We start from the raw sequence: 15588 nt of genomic DNA on the forward strand, positions 1-15588 counted from the left end.
TGCGGTAGCTCACGCCTGTAATCCCAGCACTTTGGAAGGCCGAGGCAGGTGGATCACTTGAGGACAGGAGTTCAAGACTAGCCTGGCCAACATGGTGAAAGACCGTCTCTACTAAAAATACAAAAATTAGCCAGGCGTGGTGGCACGTGCCTGTAATCCCAGCTACTCTGGAGGATGAGGTAGGAGAATCACTCGAACTCGGGAGGCGGAGGTTGCAGTGAGCCGAGATCACACCATTACACTCCAGCCTGGGTGACTGAGCGAGACTCCGTCTCAAAAACAAAAACAAAAATAAACCTAAAGTCCAAAAAAGTAAAATAATTTGCTCACTACAGATAATTTAGTTTGGTGTTGGGCCTAGATTCTAGGTTTTGTGAGTCAGGTGCAGCGTTCCTGGCACCACAGTATTTGCCCCACCACAGAGGGTCAAGCTGGATTATCCCGAGTTCTTCCAATCTGCGCTTCCTCCCAGGTTGGTGTTTCATGAGTAAGCCTGAGATCAAGCTGGCTTTTGAGCTTCTGTTTTTTTTAAATCAGTGTGTAACACCAACACCCACCGAAACCAAATGGCTCTGGGCAGAGGACACAGCCATTCACGCCCCCTGCCAGAAAAAGCTGCAGCTGACACAGGCTCCTACAGCGTCGGCGGGCCACGTGCGGGAGGAGGGGCCGCCTTCTGGTTGGCGCCCGGTGTCAGTTCCTCCTATCGGCGTAGGCCCCGCGAGGAAGACAAGGGCGCGCCCTGGCTGGGAGGGCGTGGCCAGAGACCTGTCCATCACCGAGTCCACGGGTGGCAGCACCTACCACACCGCAGTACCTTGGCGAGGCGGAGCAGGGGCGGGCAGGTCGCGGAAGGGGGAGGCGGAGCAAGGCCGACGGGAGCCAATCGGCCTGGCGGCACGAGGGGGCGGGGGCGGGGTCAACGCGCGCGACCCAAACACACGGGCCGGGCGCACCCTACAGCCGCGCCGCTCCGCGGCCTTCCGGCGCGAGGGCCGGGGAACCTCCTCCCCTCCTGGGCACCCCCCGCCTTCGCGGCCTAGATCCTCCCGCCAGCCCGGCCCCTCCTTCGCAGGGGGAGCGAGGCGACGGTTGCCGGGAAGCGCGCGCCACCTCTCCCTCCCATTCTTCGTCCTCCCCTCGCGCGCCACCCGTTTTTCCTCTTTCTCCGTTAATAACAGCTGGGTGGCTGGGGGAGGAGGGAAGGTGGCCCCGGCGGAGTCTGGGCGGGCGCCTCCCACTCAGCCGCCAGCCGCCGTGGGAGCCGGAGGATGGCGGCGGTAGCAGCGGCCGCCCGAGAGGAGGCGGTGCCGAGATCGGGGGCGCCGAGCGCGGCGGCAGAGAGCGGTAGCGGCCCGTCGTGGCGCACCAGAACCGAAACCAGCGGCAGCCGCACGGCCACTTGAGCCGCCCCTTCCTGCTGGAGCCAGCGAGGGGTGCCTGCAGCCGGGACCCCGTCCTCTCCGCGTCTCCTCGTCTCCCGCGCCCGCGTCAGGCCGCCGGCCTCGCCCGCCGCCCCAAGAAGAGCGCGCCGGGTGCCGACTGCCCCTTTGGACGCCGGGCGGCGGCCCTGGACGTGCGGGGGCCTCTCTGGGCCGGCCGCGGCGCCTCGGCCCTGCCCTTTAGCTCCCGCGCTCGCTCCCGCCCTCCCGGCTCTCGGGGCGCAGCGCGCGGGCCCGGCCCGGGGCAGGGCGGACATGGGCGCCAAGCAGAGCGGCCCGGCCGCCGCTAACGGCCGCACGCGCGCGTACTCGGGCTCAGATCTACCTTCCAGTAGCAGCGGAGGCGCCAATGGGACCGCGGGCGGCGGCGGGGGCGCTCGGGCCGCCGCCGCGGGGAGGTTCCCGGCTCAGGTGCCCAGCGCGCACCAGCCCAGCGCCTCCGGCAGCGCTGCGGCGGCCGCGGCGGCCCCGGCAGCCCCGGCGGCCCCGCGCAGCCGCTCCCTCGGCGGGGCCGTGGGGAGCGTGGCGTCGGGGGCCCGCGCGGCGCAGTCCCCCTTCAGCATCCCGAACAGCAGCAGCGGCCCGTACGGCTCGCAGGACTCGGTGCACAGCAGCCCTGAGGACGGCGGCAGCGGCCGGGACCGGCCGGTGGGCGGGAGCCCGGGCGGGCCGCGCCTGGTGATCGGCTCCTTACCAGCTCACCTCTCGCCGCACATGTTTGGAGGTACGGACCCCTCTCCGCGCACCCGCGCTCACTCCTCCCGCGGCTGCACGTGGGCCGTGGCCGCCGGCTATTTTTACCCTTCTCCTTTTCTCCTTCTGCCGGGGCGCCGGGGGCTGCCTCCCGGACCCGCCCGCGTCGGTCTCCATCCTGGGAAGAAACCCGGCGCTTAACACCGGCGGTGCCGCTACCGCATAGACGCGTGGTTTTGTTTTTAAACATCGTGAGCACCCTCACCTCAGCGGCTGCCCAGTAGAGAAAGTCTATTTTCCAGTGAGATGACTGGAGCAAATGTTGTTTTACAACAAACCGACGAAACAGCCCTTGTGGTTGTGGTTTTTAGTACCAGGAAGTCAGGAGGAGACCCGTTGCTAAATGTAGTTCTATCTGGGGACTCGAGTGGGGAACAGTTTTTAAAGGCCAAAAGTCAAAGCGTCTCAAATGAAGACTGAGTTACCATGTTTGGACCGACTTTTAGTATAAAGCTGTAATCCTGAAATCTGTGTCAGTAGTCCCAGTTACTATGTCATTTTAATTGGATGAATGCGTTAATGAAAAGTTTGTTTTTAAACCTCACTAAACTGCTACTTAAGATCACAGTTAATGTGAGTCTTGCTTAATTTGGAAAGCATTTAAAAAATGGAAAAGTTTCTTAAGGAAGTAAAAATTTTGCACATCTGTCTTCAGGGTACAGTAATTGGCTAGGTTCTTTTGAAGAGCAGTGTTGACTAGAGTTAAGGAAAAGTCAGTTGTGAAAAATGGACATTTTTAATAGCAAAGTGATGTGCTTTACTACAGAAACAGGAGGAAGTGTGCGTTGTCCTGGGGAAAATGAATTCTACTTCAGTTACGTTTTATGCTGATCTACTTTATTGCAAAATGCTAATAGTAAATGAATCAAGACCACCTCCCCTCTCCCCTTTATGAAAATAAATAGAAGTATAGAAGATAAGCATTCCCATTTCATCGCATTATGTATCTGGTATTAGAAAAATTAGCAACTGAGCACAGATGAGCAGCGAAAACACGATCCCCTACATTTTTGTGCCGCTTTTACTTATATATTTGTAAACGTAGGAACTTTGGAGACTTAGTAAAGTGGAATACGTAGTAATTTATCTGTTCTGATGTTCTGTACTATCAGCACCCACGCCAGCATAAATTAAAAACAGGAATGTCATGTTTCATTTTTCCCATTTTTTTAGTAACGCTTTGCAAATTCAATATGGAACGACGCTTGACTTTTAATTAGCTACCTTGTTTTAAAGTAATTTTTGCTTCTTAAAAATATTCATCCCTCTTAAAATTGGGCCATTTTTAAAAGCCATTTGCTTTTGAGTAAAAGAACTCTACTGGTGTCCTTAAAATGATTTGATCACAACTAACCTAACAGTTGAAGTTGCTGTAGTCCACACTGAAGAATATAAAAGGCAGTTTCTGAGAATTGGTGATTAGTGCGAGAATGAAGGGCAAACTGGTTTCTAATGTTTATCGTTATCTTTTTGAAGTGAAATTTTGCATTTAGCAATTATTAGAAGATGAATATTTAAGTTTGCTAAAGAAGGGTGAATAGGAAAAGCCTTGTCAAGTTAATAGTTAATATTTATTTAATATGCTGATTTCTAAAAATTCATTTTCTAAGAGCTGATAATTCCCTTTGAGAAACATTGAATTTCTATGGGTTTGTTTTGTTAAGTAAATGCATTCCATTCAGAGAAGGGACAGTTGAGCCCCATGCTATTCCCTAGTAAGTAAAAATACCTAGTTGCTTAAAGTTGGAGATAAAGCATTTATCTTTTTTCTTATCTAAGTTCTAGATTTGTGCACTCATAGTTCTTTTAGTGCTGTTGGGGTTGGGTGACTGGGGCCTAGTAGTACAGTGACACTTTCTGAGGAACTTATACCAGCCTTACTCAACCGACTTTCTGGAGAGAATTGTGCCATAGTGTGCAGTGAATTTTAACTTTTAGCTCCAGTGCATTTAGGACGGTTTTAGTTATGTATCATTCTTGGAACTATTGAGAAAAGTCACTGAAATAATTTCCTGTGTTTGGTGATTCAGATGAGGAACCTCAGTTGAGAATTGCTGCAAAGAGATCAGAGAAATTACCTGTTCTTATTATATGACAGGATCAGATGAAAGTGCCACATCCTGACATCTCTGTTGAGGCAGGGAGATGGAATACATTTACGTAAAAACCCATCTTAGTGGCATTGCCTTACTGAGATTTTTACCTATATTTTAGTGGACGGGTTATTAGGAAAACAATAGAAGCATGTTTCTCATCATCTTGAGATTTAGGGAGCTAAATAAAGAATCTTATAATTAAAAAAGACTGTAGTTCACATTTACTTAACTTTTTAGTATCTATTATAACATTGTGTTTATTCAGTTACAAATTGTATAAATGGTTATATACAAATAACTGCATCTGAAAATTGATAAAAGGATTATTTCAGAATTAGTGGAAAGTTCGTATTTTTTTTAAAACTGTTGTTTTAATTGTTGTTTATATTATTAACGTCTCCTAATAAGAAAATGTGGTACTAATAAGATTCAAAATTATTCTCTTGTGAGCTCTCATGTAATTTATAGAAAATGAAAAACAGTCCCCCCCTTTTATTTTTAACACTTAAGAGTCTAGCAAGTGGAATTGTTAGTAGTTCCCTCATAATGAATTGATTGCCACATTGAACGAGGAAGTTTTCTGTGTTGGTTTTATGTTTTGCTGTCATTTGGACATCTGTTTTGGCTGTATACACTCTTATTCTCTCTAGAGAACTGGAAGAAAAATGCCTAATCCAGATATTTCAGTGTGTAGAAATTTCCTAGAATTGAGTTGCCAGACATCAGAATGTGATTATATTTATACAGGAGTTTTTAGGTGAAGTAAATCTTGTCCTTGTTATTCTTTTCAGACTGAGGAGTGTTAAAGTGAACAGACGCTTTCTTGACTACAGCTAGTGTTGTCCATCACCTTTGTTTTAAAACAGGTCTTAAGGGTATTTCCTAATATTTAAAAATGTTGATGGTATTTTAGGGTTTGTTTGGCTTTAATTTACGTCTACGTTTTTTTTTCCACTGTCAAGTAGCTGTTGTTCGTAAGAGCATAATATGAGTGGTCAAATAGCCTTTAATGATGCAGCAAGGATGGGGTAGATGAATTGGGCTATAGAAATGTACCAATACATGGAGGTTATTTCCAGAGAAATCGTGTGGACTTCTATAATGTATCCTTGAGTCCAGAAGTGAAAATGTAAAATGACTTAATCTAAGACAACCAGTGGTGCTGGGTTGCTTTTGGCCTCCTGATTTTCTTGAGCTTTTTAGGGTGTGGCTTGCTCATGAGTATTTCAGTAGTCTGATTGTAACTCAGGTGCCTTGTTACTTGTGAAACATGTTTTCTTATATTGAAGGAGTGTGGGTTATCTCTTAAAACTGAATATGTTGAATAAGACCTGTATTTCTAGGACGATTTCTCTTAATTTTTAAGGCAGATGTGAAGTTTTATGGTGTTAGGTTATCTTCATCAATTAACCATTATGGAATTGGTCTCAGTTATCACTTCTTACCAATATCAAGTGCCAAAATGTTTGAATTTGGGATATTGTAATTAATCTATTTCCTATTCCTGAATGTTATTTTGTGCCATTGAAGGCTTTTATGGGGAGTGGCCGAAGAGGAATGTTTGCCTCTTTCTAAGAAAAATGAGCCTTCTAACCACAACCCCTGCCACTCCTGAAGTAATAAGAATTTTGGTGGTTATTGTTCCTCACTTGTAATTTCATACCTTCGTGTTACATGTTTTGCTGTGTGTAAGTGTGGCCTGTGTCATGGAAGTTTCTGCTTTGGGGATTTTTTGGAACTATTCTTGACTGCAAGGTGGGGAGGATTGGTGAGTTGCACAGGGCATCACCTGATCTGAGAGCAGCGTGACCTAAGAACCTGGTATTTTGATGCTTTGCTGGCTGGTGCAGTGCCTGAGGGAGTAAGAGCCCTGCTGTTGTAAGATAGTGTCTTACTCCCTCAGGCACATCTCCAGCAAGTCTCTTGCTCTCCTCCAATTTGATCGCTTTGCCTGGTGACCAGTAAGTAAGTTCTTCTGATTACCAAATATCATTAATGAGATATCAACTTTTAGACTATTTATTATTATTTGGGTTTTAAGGAGAATTGCCCTAATATTATACTTATTACATGTAGTATTATGTATAATTGGGTATATTGGCAAATGTGTTAAAAGAGAGTGTTGGAACTGCTTTATGTAGCAAATTACTTCCTAAGTTTTACCTTATGTGAATATTCTTAAGAACTATTGTTTATTTGAAATGTTAGTCTGTGTTTTAATTTTGCATATACATGACATTTATTTGTTAAGAAATTGGACAAAACATAGGCCTTTTTGTGAACAAAGGGTTCAGAAATACCTTAGGTTCTGATTTTATTCGTTTTCTAAGCTGCTTATTCACAAATGACTGCAAATTTAGCAGTTCTAAGCAACACGTTTATTGCCTTGCAATTTCTGTGGGTCAAGAGGCTGGACACAACTTAGCTGTGTCCTCTTTAAGACTGCAGTCAAAGTGTAGGTCAGGGCGGGGTTGTTATTTAGAGACTCACCTGGGGAAAGGTCTGCCCACAGACTTCCTTGGGTTATTGGCTGAATTTATTTCCTTGTGTCTGTTAGGTTCAGAGCAGCTTGCTTCTTCAAAGTCAGCAAAGGAAGAGAGTCTGTCAAAGGTGAACTGGTGCTATGTTCTTACATAATCGTGTACATGTAATCACATACAACCCATTGCCTTTGCTGTATTTCATTGATTAGAAGCAAGTCATAGGTCCAGTTCACGTGCAAGGGGAGGGAATTATACAAAGGTTTAAACACCAGGAAGTGTAGGAATCAAGAATAGTCACATCAGTTCTGTCTGCCACATGGATTATAGATAGATTGACAGCTGAACATGTAACTTTTTTTTTAAACTCATTTTAATTTACTTTTAAAAAGTTGTACTAATGCATATGGTTAAGTATAGCGTTAATAAACATGAACTTCACCCCTTTTAGGGGCCGGACATTGTAGATGCTGAGGGTACAAATATGGAGCTTCTTTATGCACTGCTCAACTCTCCATTGAATTTGAGAGATGGATATATGTGATCATTATACAGTGCAACAAATTCTGTAATAGAACTGTTAACAAAACACTTAGTGAAGTATCTTTGTCTAGGCTGGTCAAAAAATGCTTCACAGAGGAGGGTACGTTTGAACTGTAGTTGGAAGGATTTAGAAGTTTTACGGAGAGAGGGCAGTGCAGACTAAAGAAAAATCCACAAAAGTGTGGGGTTTGATAGGGCATACTGAAAAGTTAAATATGTCTGGATTGTAGGGTGCATAGAGGAATGATGAGAACCCGAAGCTAGAAAAATAGAAAGTGGAGCCAGTTGAAGGATTTTATAGTGCTGTAGGTTTGTTTTATCTAATGAAGTTTGAAAGCAGGGGGAGTATCATGATTAGGCCATTGGGCACAATTAACACTCGTAGTTTACATGGATGGCAACCTTCTCTAGTGGTGCAGACTTCAGGCTGTATGCAGCAACCCTGATCAGGATTCAGTTCTTAAGGAGGAGAGTGTGATAGCAGGAGAATAAGTTAGGATTCTTTTAAAATATAACTGATAGAAGATGCCTATGTTGAAAAGATGGCATTGGTGAGGGAGAAGAAAAGTTAGATTTGATTGAGATTTCTAAGGTAGAACTGATAGAATTGAGAACCTAGGTACATAGTGATGTCTTTAACCAGTATTAAAGATGAAAAGAACAAGTTTTAGGAAATGATAATGAGTTCCTTTCAGGCCTGTTAAATTTGAGTGGCTACAGGATTTTCATCTGGATAGAAGTATACTTTAAGTTGTTGGAAACATGAGTCTCTAATTCAGGATATTATAAAAAACTGAGAAATCAATTTGCAAGTTATAAATGAATCCAGAAAGTGGATAAGATTACTAAGGGATGAATATAGATTGACGAAGGACAAGGATGGGATCCAGAGGAGCAAGTATTTTAAGAGACAGGCAGAGGAAGAGGCCAGCAGTTAGAATTCAACCAGAGGGAAAGGAAGTTTTTTAAAAACCTGTTTTTTTTTTTAAATTATAAAAATAATACCTGTTCACTAGAGAAAAACTAACATACGGAAAAGCATGTATAAAAATCGCAAATTGCTTGTAATTTTACCACCAGAAATAACTGTTAATGTCTTTTATATATGTATGTGTTTTAGACACAAAATTTGGAACATTCATTTTTATATTGTTTTGATTTTAACCTTTCTGATGTTCTAATACAAAGTTTTAAAGCTACACATTTTCCTCCAAGAATTGCTTTACCTGAATCCCACTGATTTTGAAGTGTTCTTGTTAACATTCAGTGAAAAATGTATTTTAATTTCCCATATGATTTCTTCTTGATCCATGGGTTACATATTCTTTGATAACGTGCTCTTTCCATTTCCACCAGTTTCTAACATCACATTAAAATTTTTTATAACATGATTTTTAATTATTACCCAGTATTCCAAAAATCACTCAAATATTTAATGAGAACCCGCTTTTCCGGACACTATTCTGGGGATACTGCAGTGAAGAAGTAAGATAAAAATCCCTGCTTTTAGGGGCCTTATTATTCTATTTGGGAGAGATAGTAAACAAACAAATAAAATACATAGTGTGTTAGGGCATTGAGTGTAATGGAAAAAAATGGAGTGCAAAGGCTGATAGAGATTCTGGGGTGGAGGCCTATCTATAGTTGCTATTTTAAATCGGGTTTTAAGGATGACCTCACTGACAAGGTGACAATTCAAGCAGAAAGTGAAGGAGCAAGCCATGAGGATCTCTGGGGGAAAAACATATTCAGGCACAGGGAGCAGTAACTGTAAAAGCCCTGAGGCATGAGTGTACCTGATATGTAGGTTTACTACAGCTGGAGTGCAGAGGGCTGTAGAAGATGAGAGCATAGTGGGGTGGCATGAGGTTGGGACAGAATCATAAACTGCCTCATAACCACTGACCTGTGGTTTGCGGCTTTTGTTTTAAAGAGGGATGGGGAGACACTGGAGTATTTTTGTGCAGAGGATTGACATAATCTGACTTGGGTTTTAAAGGATTACTCTGGCTATTGTGTGAGGTGGCAAGAGTCAGCAAGGAGGCAAAAATCCAGATGAAAGATAATAGTGGCTTGGACTAGGGTGGCAGTGCTGGAGGTGCTAAGCAGTGGCCAGATTCTGCGTATCCCGTGTTTTGAAGATAGAGCCACCTGGATTAGATGTGGAGGTATGAGAGAAAATGAAGAGTCAAGGATTTATTTGGTTGTTCCTTATGGTTGAGCATTTAGTTTGGTACAGTTGTAATAAAATACTGTTGCCATGAACACCCTGGTAAGCAAATTTTTACAGTGTTCTTTTTTTTTTGTTTGGTTTTTTTTTTTTTGGGATGGAGTCTTGCTTTGTAACCCAGGCTAGAGTGCAGTATTGCGATCTTGGCTCATTGCAACCTCTGCCTCCCAGGTTCAAGTGATTCTTGTGCCCCAGCCTCCCAAGTAGCTGTGATTACAGGCGTGCACCACCATGCCTCACTAATTTTTGTATTTTTAGTAGAGACCGGGTTTTGCCATGTTGGCCAGGCTAGTCTTGAACTCTTGGCCTCCAGTGATTCGCACACCTCAGCCTCCCAAAGCACTGGGATTATAGGCGTGAGCGCCCGGCCAGTTCTTAGAAATTTATCAGCAACATGGGATTGACAGAAACAAAGATACACTTTTGTTCAAGGCATTGGATCTTTATTGCCAAATTGCTCATTAGAAATGGAAACAGCTTCTAGCAAGGTATAATCTTTAGGACTACGTAAAATTTTTTAACCCATAAAAACTTGTGAGGTTTTTGATATTTATAAGTGCAGATTGGTAGATATATTTCGAGTAATGTCACCTATCAGAGTCATTATTTCATTCAGGGCTCTTTTTTTTGGCGACAAAAATATTAGTGTGTCAGAAAATTATAGGTGTATTCAGTCATTTGAATTTCATAAGTTCTGACCATGTGGAATATCCTAATTTTTGCTTGAATTGTGATTAGTCTGTAATAGTTCTTTAATTTACCTATTTATATGTGAGCTGAGGAGAAAAAAGATGAAGCCATATATACATAATGGGTTATTTATTTTTATTTTTATTGTCTTTTTTTTCTTTCCTTTTTGTGGAGAACAGGGTCTCGCTATATTGCCCAGGCAGGATTATGTGTAATATGTTTCAGAGAGCCAGTGCTCAGTTTGAACAACACATTTTGCTATTTTTGTTGGTTTTTAATTTTTTCTACTGTCTCCTCTATTCTGTTCGTTCTCATTTTGTAAAGTTAATTTTGTTCTTTCTCTTAGTTTCTTTTATTTTTTATTTATTATTTTTTAATGATAAAAGCGTTTACTTCTTGTTACATATAGTCACTTCCCATAGCTTTGGATACTTACCATTTTCATTATCATTGAGTACACATTTTTGTTTCTTTTAAAAGTCAGTTCTATCGGGGAATAATCATGTTAACTGCATTTCGATATTTTCTTTTACTTGGAAGTTATTTTAAAGTGTGGCTTTATTGTGGTGGTCCTTACTAGTACCCTTTCGTTACTTCTAGTGTTAATTTAGAAATATTGCACCGTGGCTGGGCACTGTGGCTCATGTCTGTAATCCTAGCACTTTGGGAGGCCGAGTTGGGTGGATCATCTGAGGTCAGGAGTTCGAGACCAGCCTGGACAACATGGTGAAACCCCATCTCTACTAAAAATACAAAAATCAGCCGGGCATGGTGGCAGGTGCCCGTAATCCCAGCTTACTAGGGGGTGCTGAGGCAGGAGAATTGGTTGAACCTGGGAGGTGGAGGTTGCAGTGAGCTGAGATCGCACCACTGTACTCCAGCCTGGGTGACAGAGCAAGACTCCATCTCAAAAAAAAAAAAGTATTGCACCATGGTCAGAGAATCTTTTTTTTTTTTTTTTTTAATTTTAATTTTTATTTTTTTTTATTATACTTTAAGTTTTAGGGTACATGCGCACATTGTGCAGGTTAGTTACATATGTATACATGTGCCATGCTGGTGCGCTGCACCCACTAACTCGTCATCTAGCATTAGGTATATCTCCCAATGCTATCCCTCCCCTCTCCCCCCACCCCACAACAGTCCCCAGAGTGTGATATTCCCCTTCCTGTGTCCATGTGTTCTCATTGTTCAATTCCCGCCTATGAGTGAGAATATGCGGTGTTTGGTTTTTTGTTCTTGCGATAGTTTACTGAGAATGATGGTTTCCAGTTTCATCCATGTCCCTACAAAGGACATGAACTCATCATTTTTTATGGCTGCATAGTATTCCATGGTGTATATGTGCCACATTTTCTTAATCCAGTCTATCATTGTTGGACATTTGGGTTGGTTCCAAGTCTTTGCTATTGTGAATAATGCCACAATAAACATACGTGTGCATGTGTCTTTATAGCAGCATGATTTATAGTCCTTTGGGTATATACCCAGTAATGGGATGGCTGGGTCAAATGGTATTTCCAGTTCTAGATCCCTGAGGAATCTCCACACTGACTTCCACAATGGTTGAACTAGCTTACAGTCCCACCAACAGTGTAAAAGTGTTCCTATTTCTCCACATCCTCTCCAGCACCTGTTGTTTCCTGACTTTTTAATGATTGCCATTCTAACTGGTGTGAGATGATATCTCATAGTGGTTTTGATTTGCATTTCTCTGATGGCCAGTGATGATGAGCATTTTTTCATGTGTTTTTTGGCTGCATAAATGTCTTCTTTTGAGAAGTGTCTGTTCATGTCCTTCGCCCACTTTTTGATGGGGTTGTTTGTTTTTTTCTTGTAAATTTGTTTGAGTTCATTGTAGATTCTGGATATTAGCCCTTTGTCAGATGAGTAGGTTGGGAAAATTTTCTCCCATGTTGTAGGTTGCCTGTTCACTCTGATGGAAGTTTCTTTTGCTGTGCAGAAGCTCTTTAGTTTAATTAGATCCCATTTGTCAATTTTGTCTTTTGTTGCCACTGCTTTTGGTGTTTTGGACATGAAGTCCTTGCCCACGCCTATGTCCTGAATGGTAATGCCTAGGTTTTCTTCTAGTCAGAGAATCTTAAGTCTTTCAGTTGTAAAGGATAGAATCATAACTCAAAATAGCATTAAGTGGAAAAACTGTATATTGTTTCAAATTATTGAAAAGGATCCTAGGGTAACTTAGAGAATTGAAGGAACAAAGGCAGGACCCAATGCCCCTGGAGCTGAAATTTAGAGGGAGAGGGAGGGGGACAGAGAGAGAGAGAGGGAGGGAGGGAGAGAGAGAGAGAGAGGGGGGAGAGAGAGAGAGAGAGAGAGTGTGTGTGTGTGTGTGTGTGTCTGTCTGTCTGTCTGTCTGTCTGGGATTGCAGGTATCAGCCACTGCCCCCAGGCAGTATGGGCCTTCTTTAAGCTGGGCCCTTGAGACTCTGTACTTCCAACTACATGCTATCTTTCAGGCCTGAAGGGAGTACCTTTCTCTACCTCCAGCAGAAAGGACTCAGATTAGCTCAGTTTGAGTTCCGCATCTGTCCATAAATTACAAAAGCAGAGATGGGATGCACTTTATGTCCAGGCTGTATTCTGTTATTATGGGGAAGAGTTTAAGTCTTCAAGTCATGTTTCTTGGGCTGACCTTAAGCAAGTTGCTTAGTTCCTCTGTACCTCCGTTTCCTCATCTCTAGAATCAGGCCAGGTACAGTGGCTTGCACCTGTAACCCCCAGAACTCTGGGAGACCGACGGGTGTGATCGCTTGAGCTCAGGAGTTCGAGGCCAGTCTGGGCAACATGGTGAAACCCAGGTTCTACCAAAATACAAAAATCAGCCAGGTGTGGTGGTGTGTACCTGTAGTCCCAGCTACTCCAGAGGCTGAAGCAGGAGGATCGCTTGAACCCAGGAGGCTGAAGTTGCAGTGAGCCAGGATTGCACCACTGCACTCCAGCCTGGGTGATGGAATGAGACTCTGTCTCAAAACAAAACAAAAACCTGCTTTTGTAGTATTGTGAGGGTTAAAGTAGTCCACATACTTCATACCTCTGTATTTTTAACTATTGAACGAACCTCTTCAATGAATGAAAAAATTAAAACATCCAAGATTTATGCCCCACTTCCAGTCTCACCCTCCTCAGAAAGACCATGTGCTTTACTCTGATACCATATTCCTTTCTCTTCCCAACTGCTCAGATTTTGCAAAAACAATCCAGTTTTCATTATTTTTATAATGTGTCTTCCTTATATTTACAAAATTCTCCCCTGAACATTTGAATTGAGTTTTTCAGCACATTTACTATGCCAAACATATGGTAAAAACTTTGTAAATATTGAATGTTTCCCAAAATGTATTTGATAACTACATTATTATGTTTTAAGGTAAGATTATTATCAAAATTATTGCCATGTTTAAATTATATATAGAAATGTATTGCTCTAGAAAGAAGTGGTAGGTTATGTTTTTATTTGTATAATGTAAATATAGGGAAATTAATTTTTGAACCAAATAGGTATAATATAGATTGTACAAATGGAGGCAGTTATAAAATTGCCTTAGAAGTAAAATTATACTGTGCTTATAGCTCTTTTATAATCATTTGAATGTGTTACAAAGTGTTATCAATGTGAGCGTGTTTTGTGGGCGGTTGGAGACGGTTGGAAGGATGGTTGATAAGGTAGGTCAGTGTTTTCATAAGTGTGTGCTGCTGCTTCAGGGCAGAGGCTGAAAAACTTAGGTTATTTTAGTTACATGATTTACTACATCTCAGGCAACCTGGATGACTTGGCATTTACTAAAGCAATTCACTGCTTTGCTGGTGCTTCAACACCCTTCAGTCTGAGAGCCCTGAAGTCTTGATTTGTAATTCTCCAGATTTCCTGTCTATCATAGCACTTCTTCAAAAACAGCATATCTGGTCACCTTGAAATCTCAGTTCCTTAATAACTCCTTTTGTCCACTCTTCCTACCACCTTACCGTACGCAGAGTTCTTTGGAGGATTGCCATTAGTTTCTTTAAAACAAAATAACTAAAATTAAGAATATTTAATATTATTATTGGCCACTTTAAGTGTCTTTATAAATGTTGAACTAATACAGTTACTTTCATATAGTAATGTATGTGTTAGGAAAGTTACTTCATAAGCACTGTCTCTTTTGAGTCTATGTCATAAGAAGTCGGTGGTAGAGTAGATAATTTCTTTAGCTGTTATCTGGAGATGAGACTTAGAAGTTAGATCAACCACTTGTATTTTAAGTGTGAGTTATTCTGTATTTTAGTTGTGAAGTGTACAGAATCTAATTAGCTTTTAATAATTCAGAGTCCTTTTCACACTTGGCTGCTTTTCTTTTCCTGTACAATTTTGTGTTTTCTCTTTTGTCTTTTAAAAATTTGTTAGTTTAAAAATTGTTTAGTTTTACAACCCTCCCTCATTTGTATAAATCTCCTCTCAGATTATTCATATGATGAGTATTGCCTGAATTTCATTTTCTTGTTAAAGTCTCTTTTGAGACCCTCTGACCTACCCTGTTCCGAATTGATTATCCTATGAGATCCGTCTTTTTTCATCATCATCTTGGAAATTGTATTTGCCTGCCTCTCTCTTATGTTCAGTTTCCTGGTTCCTTGAATTTATGTGTCTTCTTTCTTGATGTTCTCCATTGTTTTTAGCTGATACAATCTCATAGTTCCTACTGAGAAAGAATATGTATAAGGTAAAATTTTTTTGAGGCTTCCATTCCTGAAGATATTTTATTTCTGCCCTCATTTTTGATTAGTACTTTGACTTAATATAGAATTCTAGGTTGAAGTTATTTTCCCTGAGAATTTAAAATCTGTTGCCTTGTTGCCTTCTGGCTTCTAGTGTTGCTGTTGAGTGCGTAGATGTCATTATGGTTTTTGATCCTTTGTATGAAAATTTCATTATTACATGTCTTGGGAGGGAACTGTTTTCATTCATTGTGCAACATATTTGGTAGGCTCTTTGAGTCAGCTGCTTTCTGTGATTTTTTTTTTTTTGCCATTTTTTTCTTTGATGATTTAGATGTACACCTAGAGTAATCCTTTGCTTTTTCTTTTTTCTCTTCAATTTTTTTTATGTCTTTGGTTTTTGTTCTTTTTTTCTTTTGAGGGATTTATTTATTTATTTGAAGACAAGGTCTCGAGGCTCTGTCACCTAGGTTGGAGTGTAGTCGTGTGATCCTAGCTCACTGCAGCCTTGAACTCCTGGGCTCAAGTGATCCTCCTGCCTCAGCCTCTTGAGTAGTTGGGACCACAGGTGCATACCACCATGCCCAGATAGGGACTTTTAAAAACGTGATCTTATAACTCTTTTGTCAATTTTT

At 42.0% G+C, this 15588-nt stretch overlaps 1 protein-coding gene across 1 annotated transcript in view; it reads left to right on the forward strand.

Annotated features, from left to right (window-relative positions):
• The first annotated feature begins 1524 nt into the window (after positions 1 to 1524).
• ZNRF2 (zinc and ring finger 2) overlaps positions 1525 to 15588 on the forward strand; it is an 83102-nt gene continuing 69038 nt past the window's right edge. Inside the window, exon 1 of the mRNA XM_031013169.3 lies at positions 1525 to 2166. Coding sequence (XP_030869029.1) covers positions 1698 to 2166 — 469 coding nt within the window. The 5' untranslated portion in view covers positions 1525 to 1697. The remainder of the gene's footprint in view (positions 2167 to 15588) is intronic.

Source organism: Gorilla gorilla, chromosome 6, assembly GCF_029281585.2.
Source record: "Gorilla gorilla gorilla isolate KB3781 chromosome 6, NHGRI_mGorGor1-v2.1_pri, whole genome shotgun sequence".
Taxonomy (NCBI): Eukaryota; Metazoa; Chordata; class Mammalia; order Primates; family Hominidae; genus Gorilla; species Gorilla gorilla.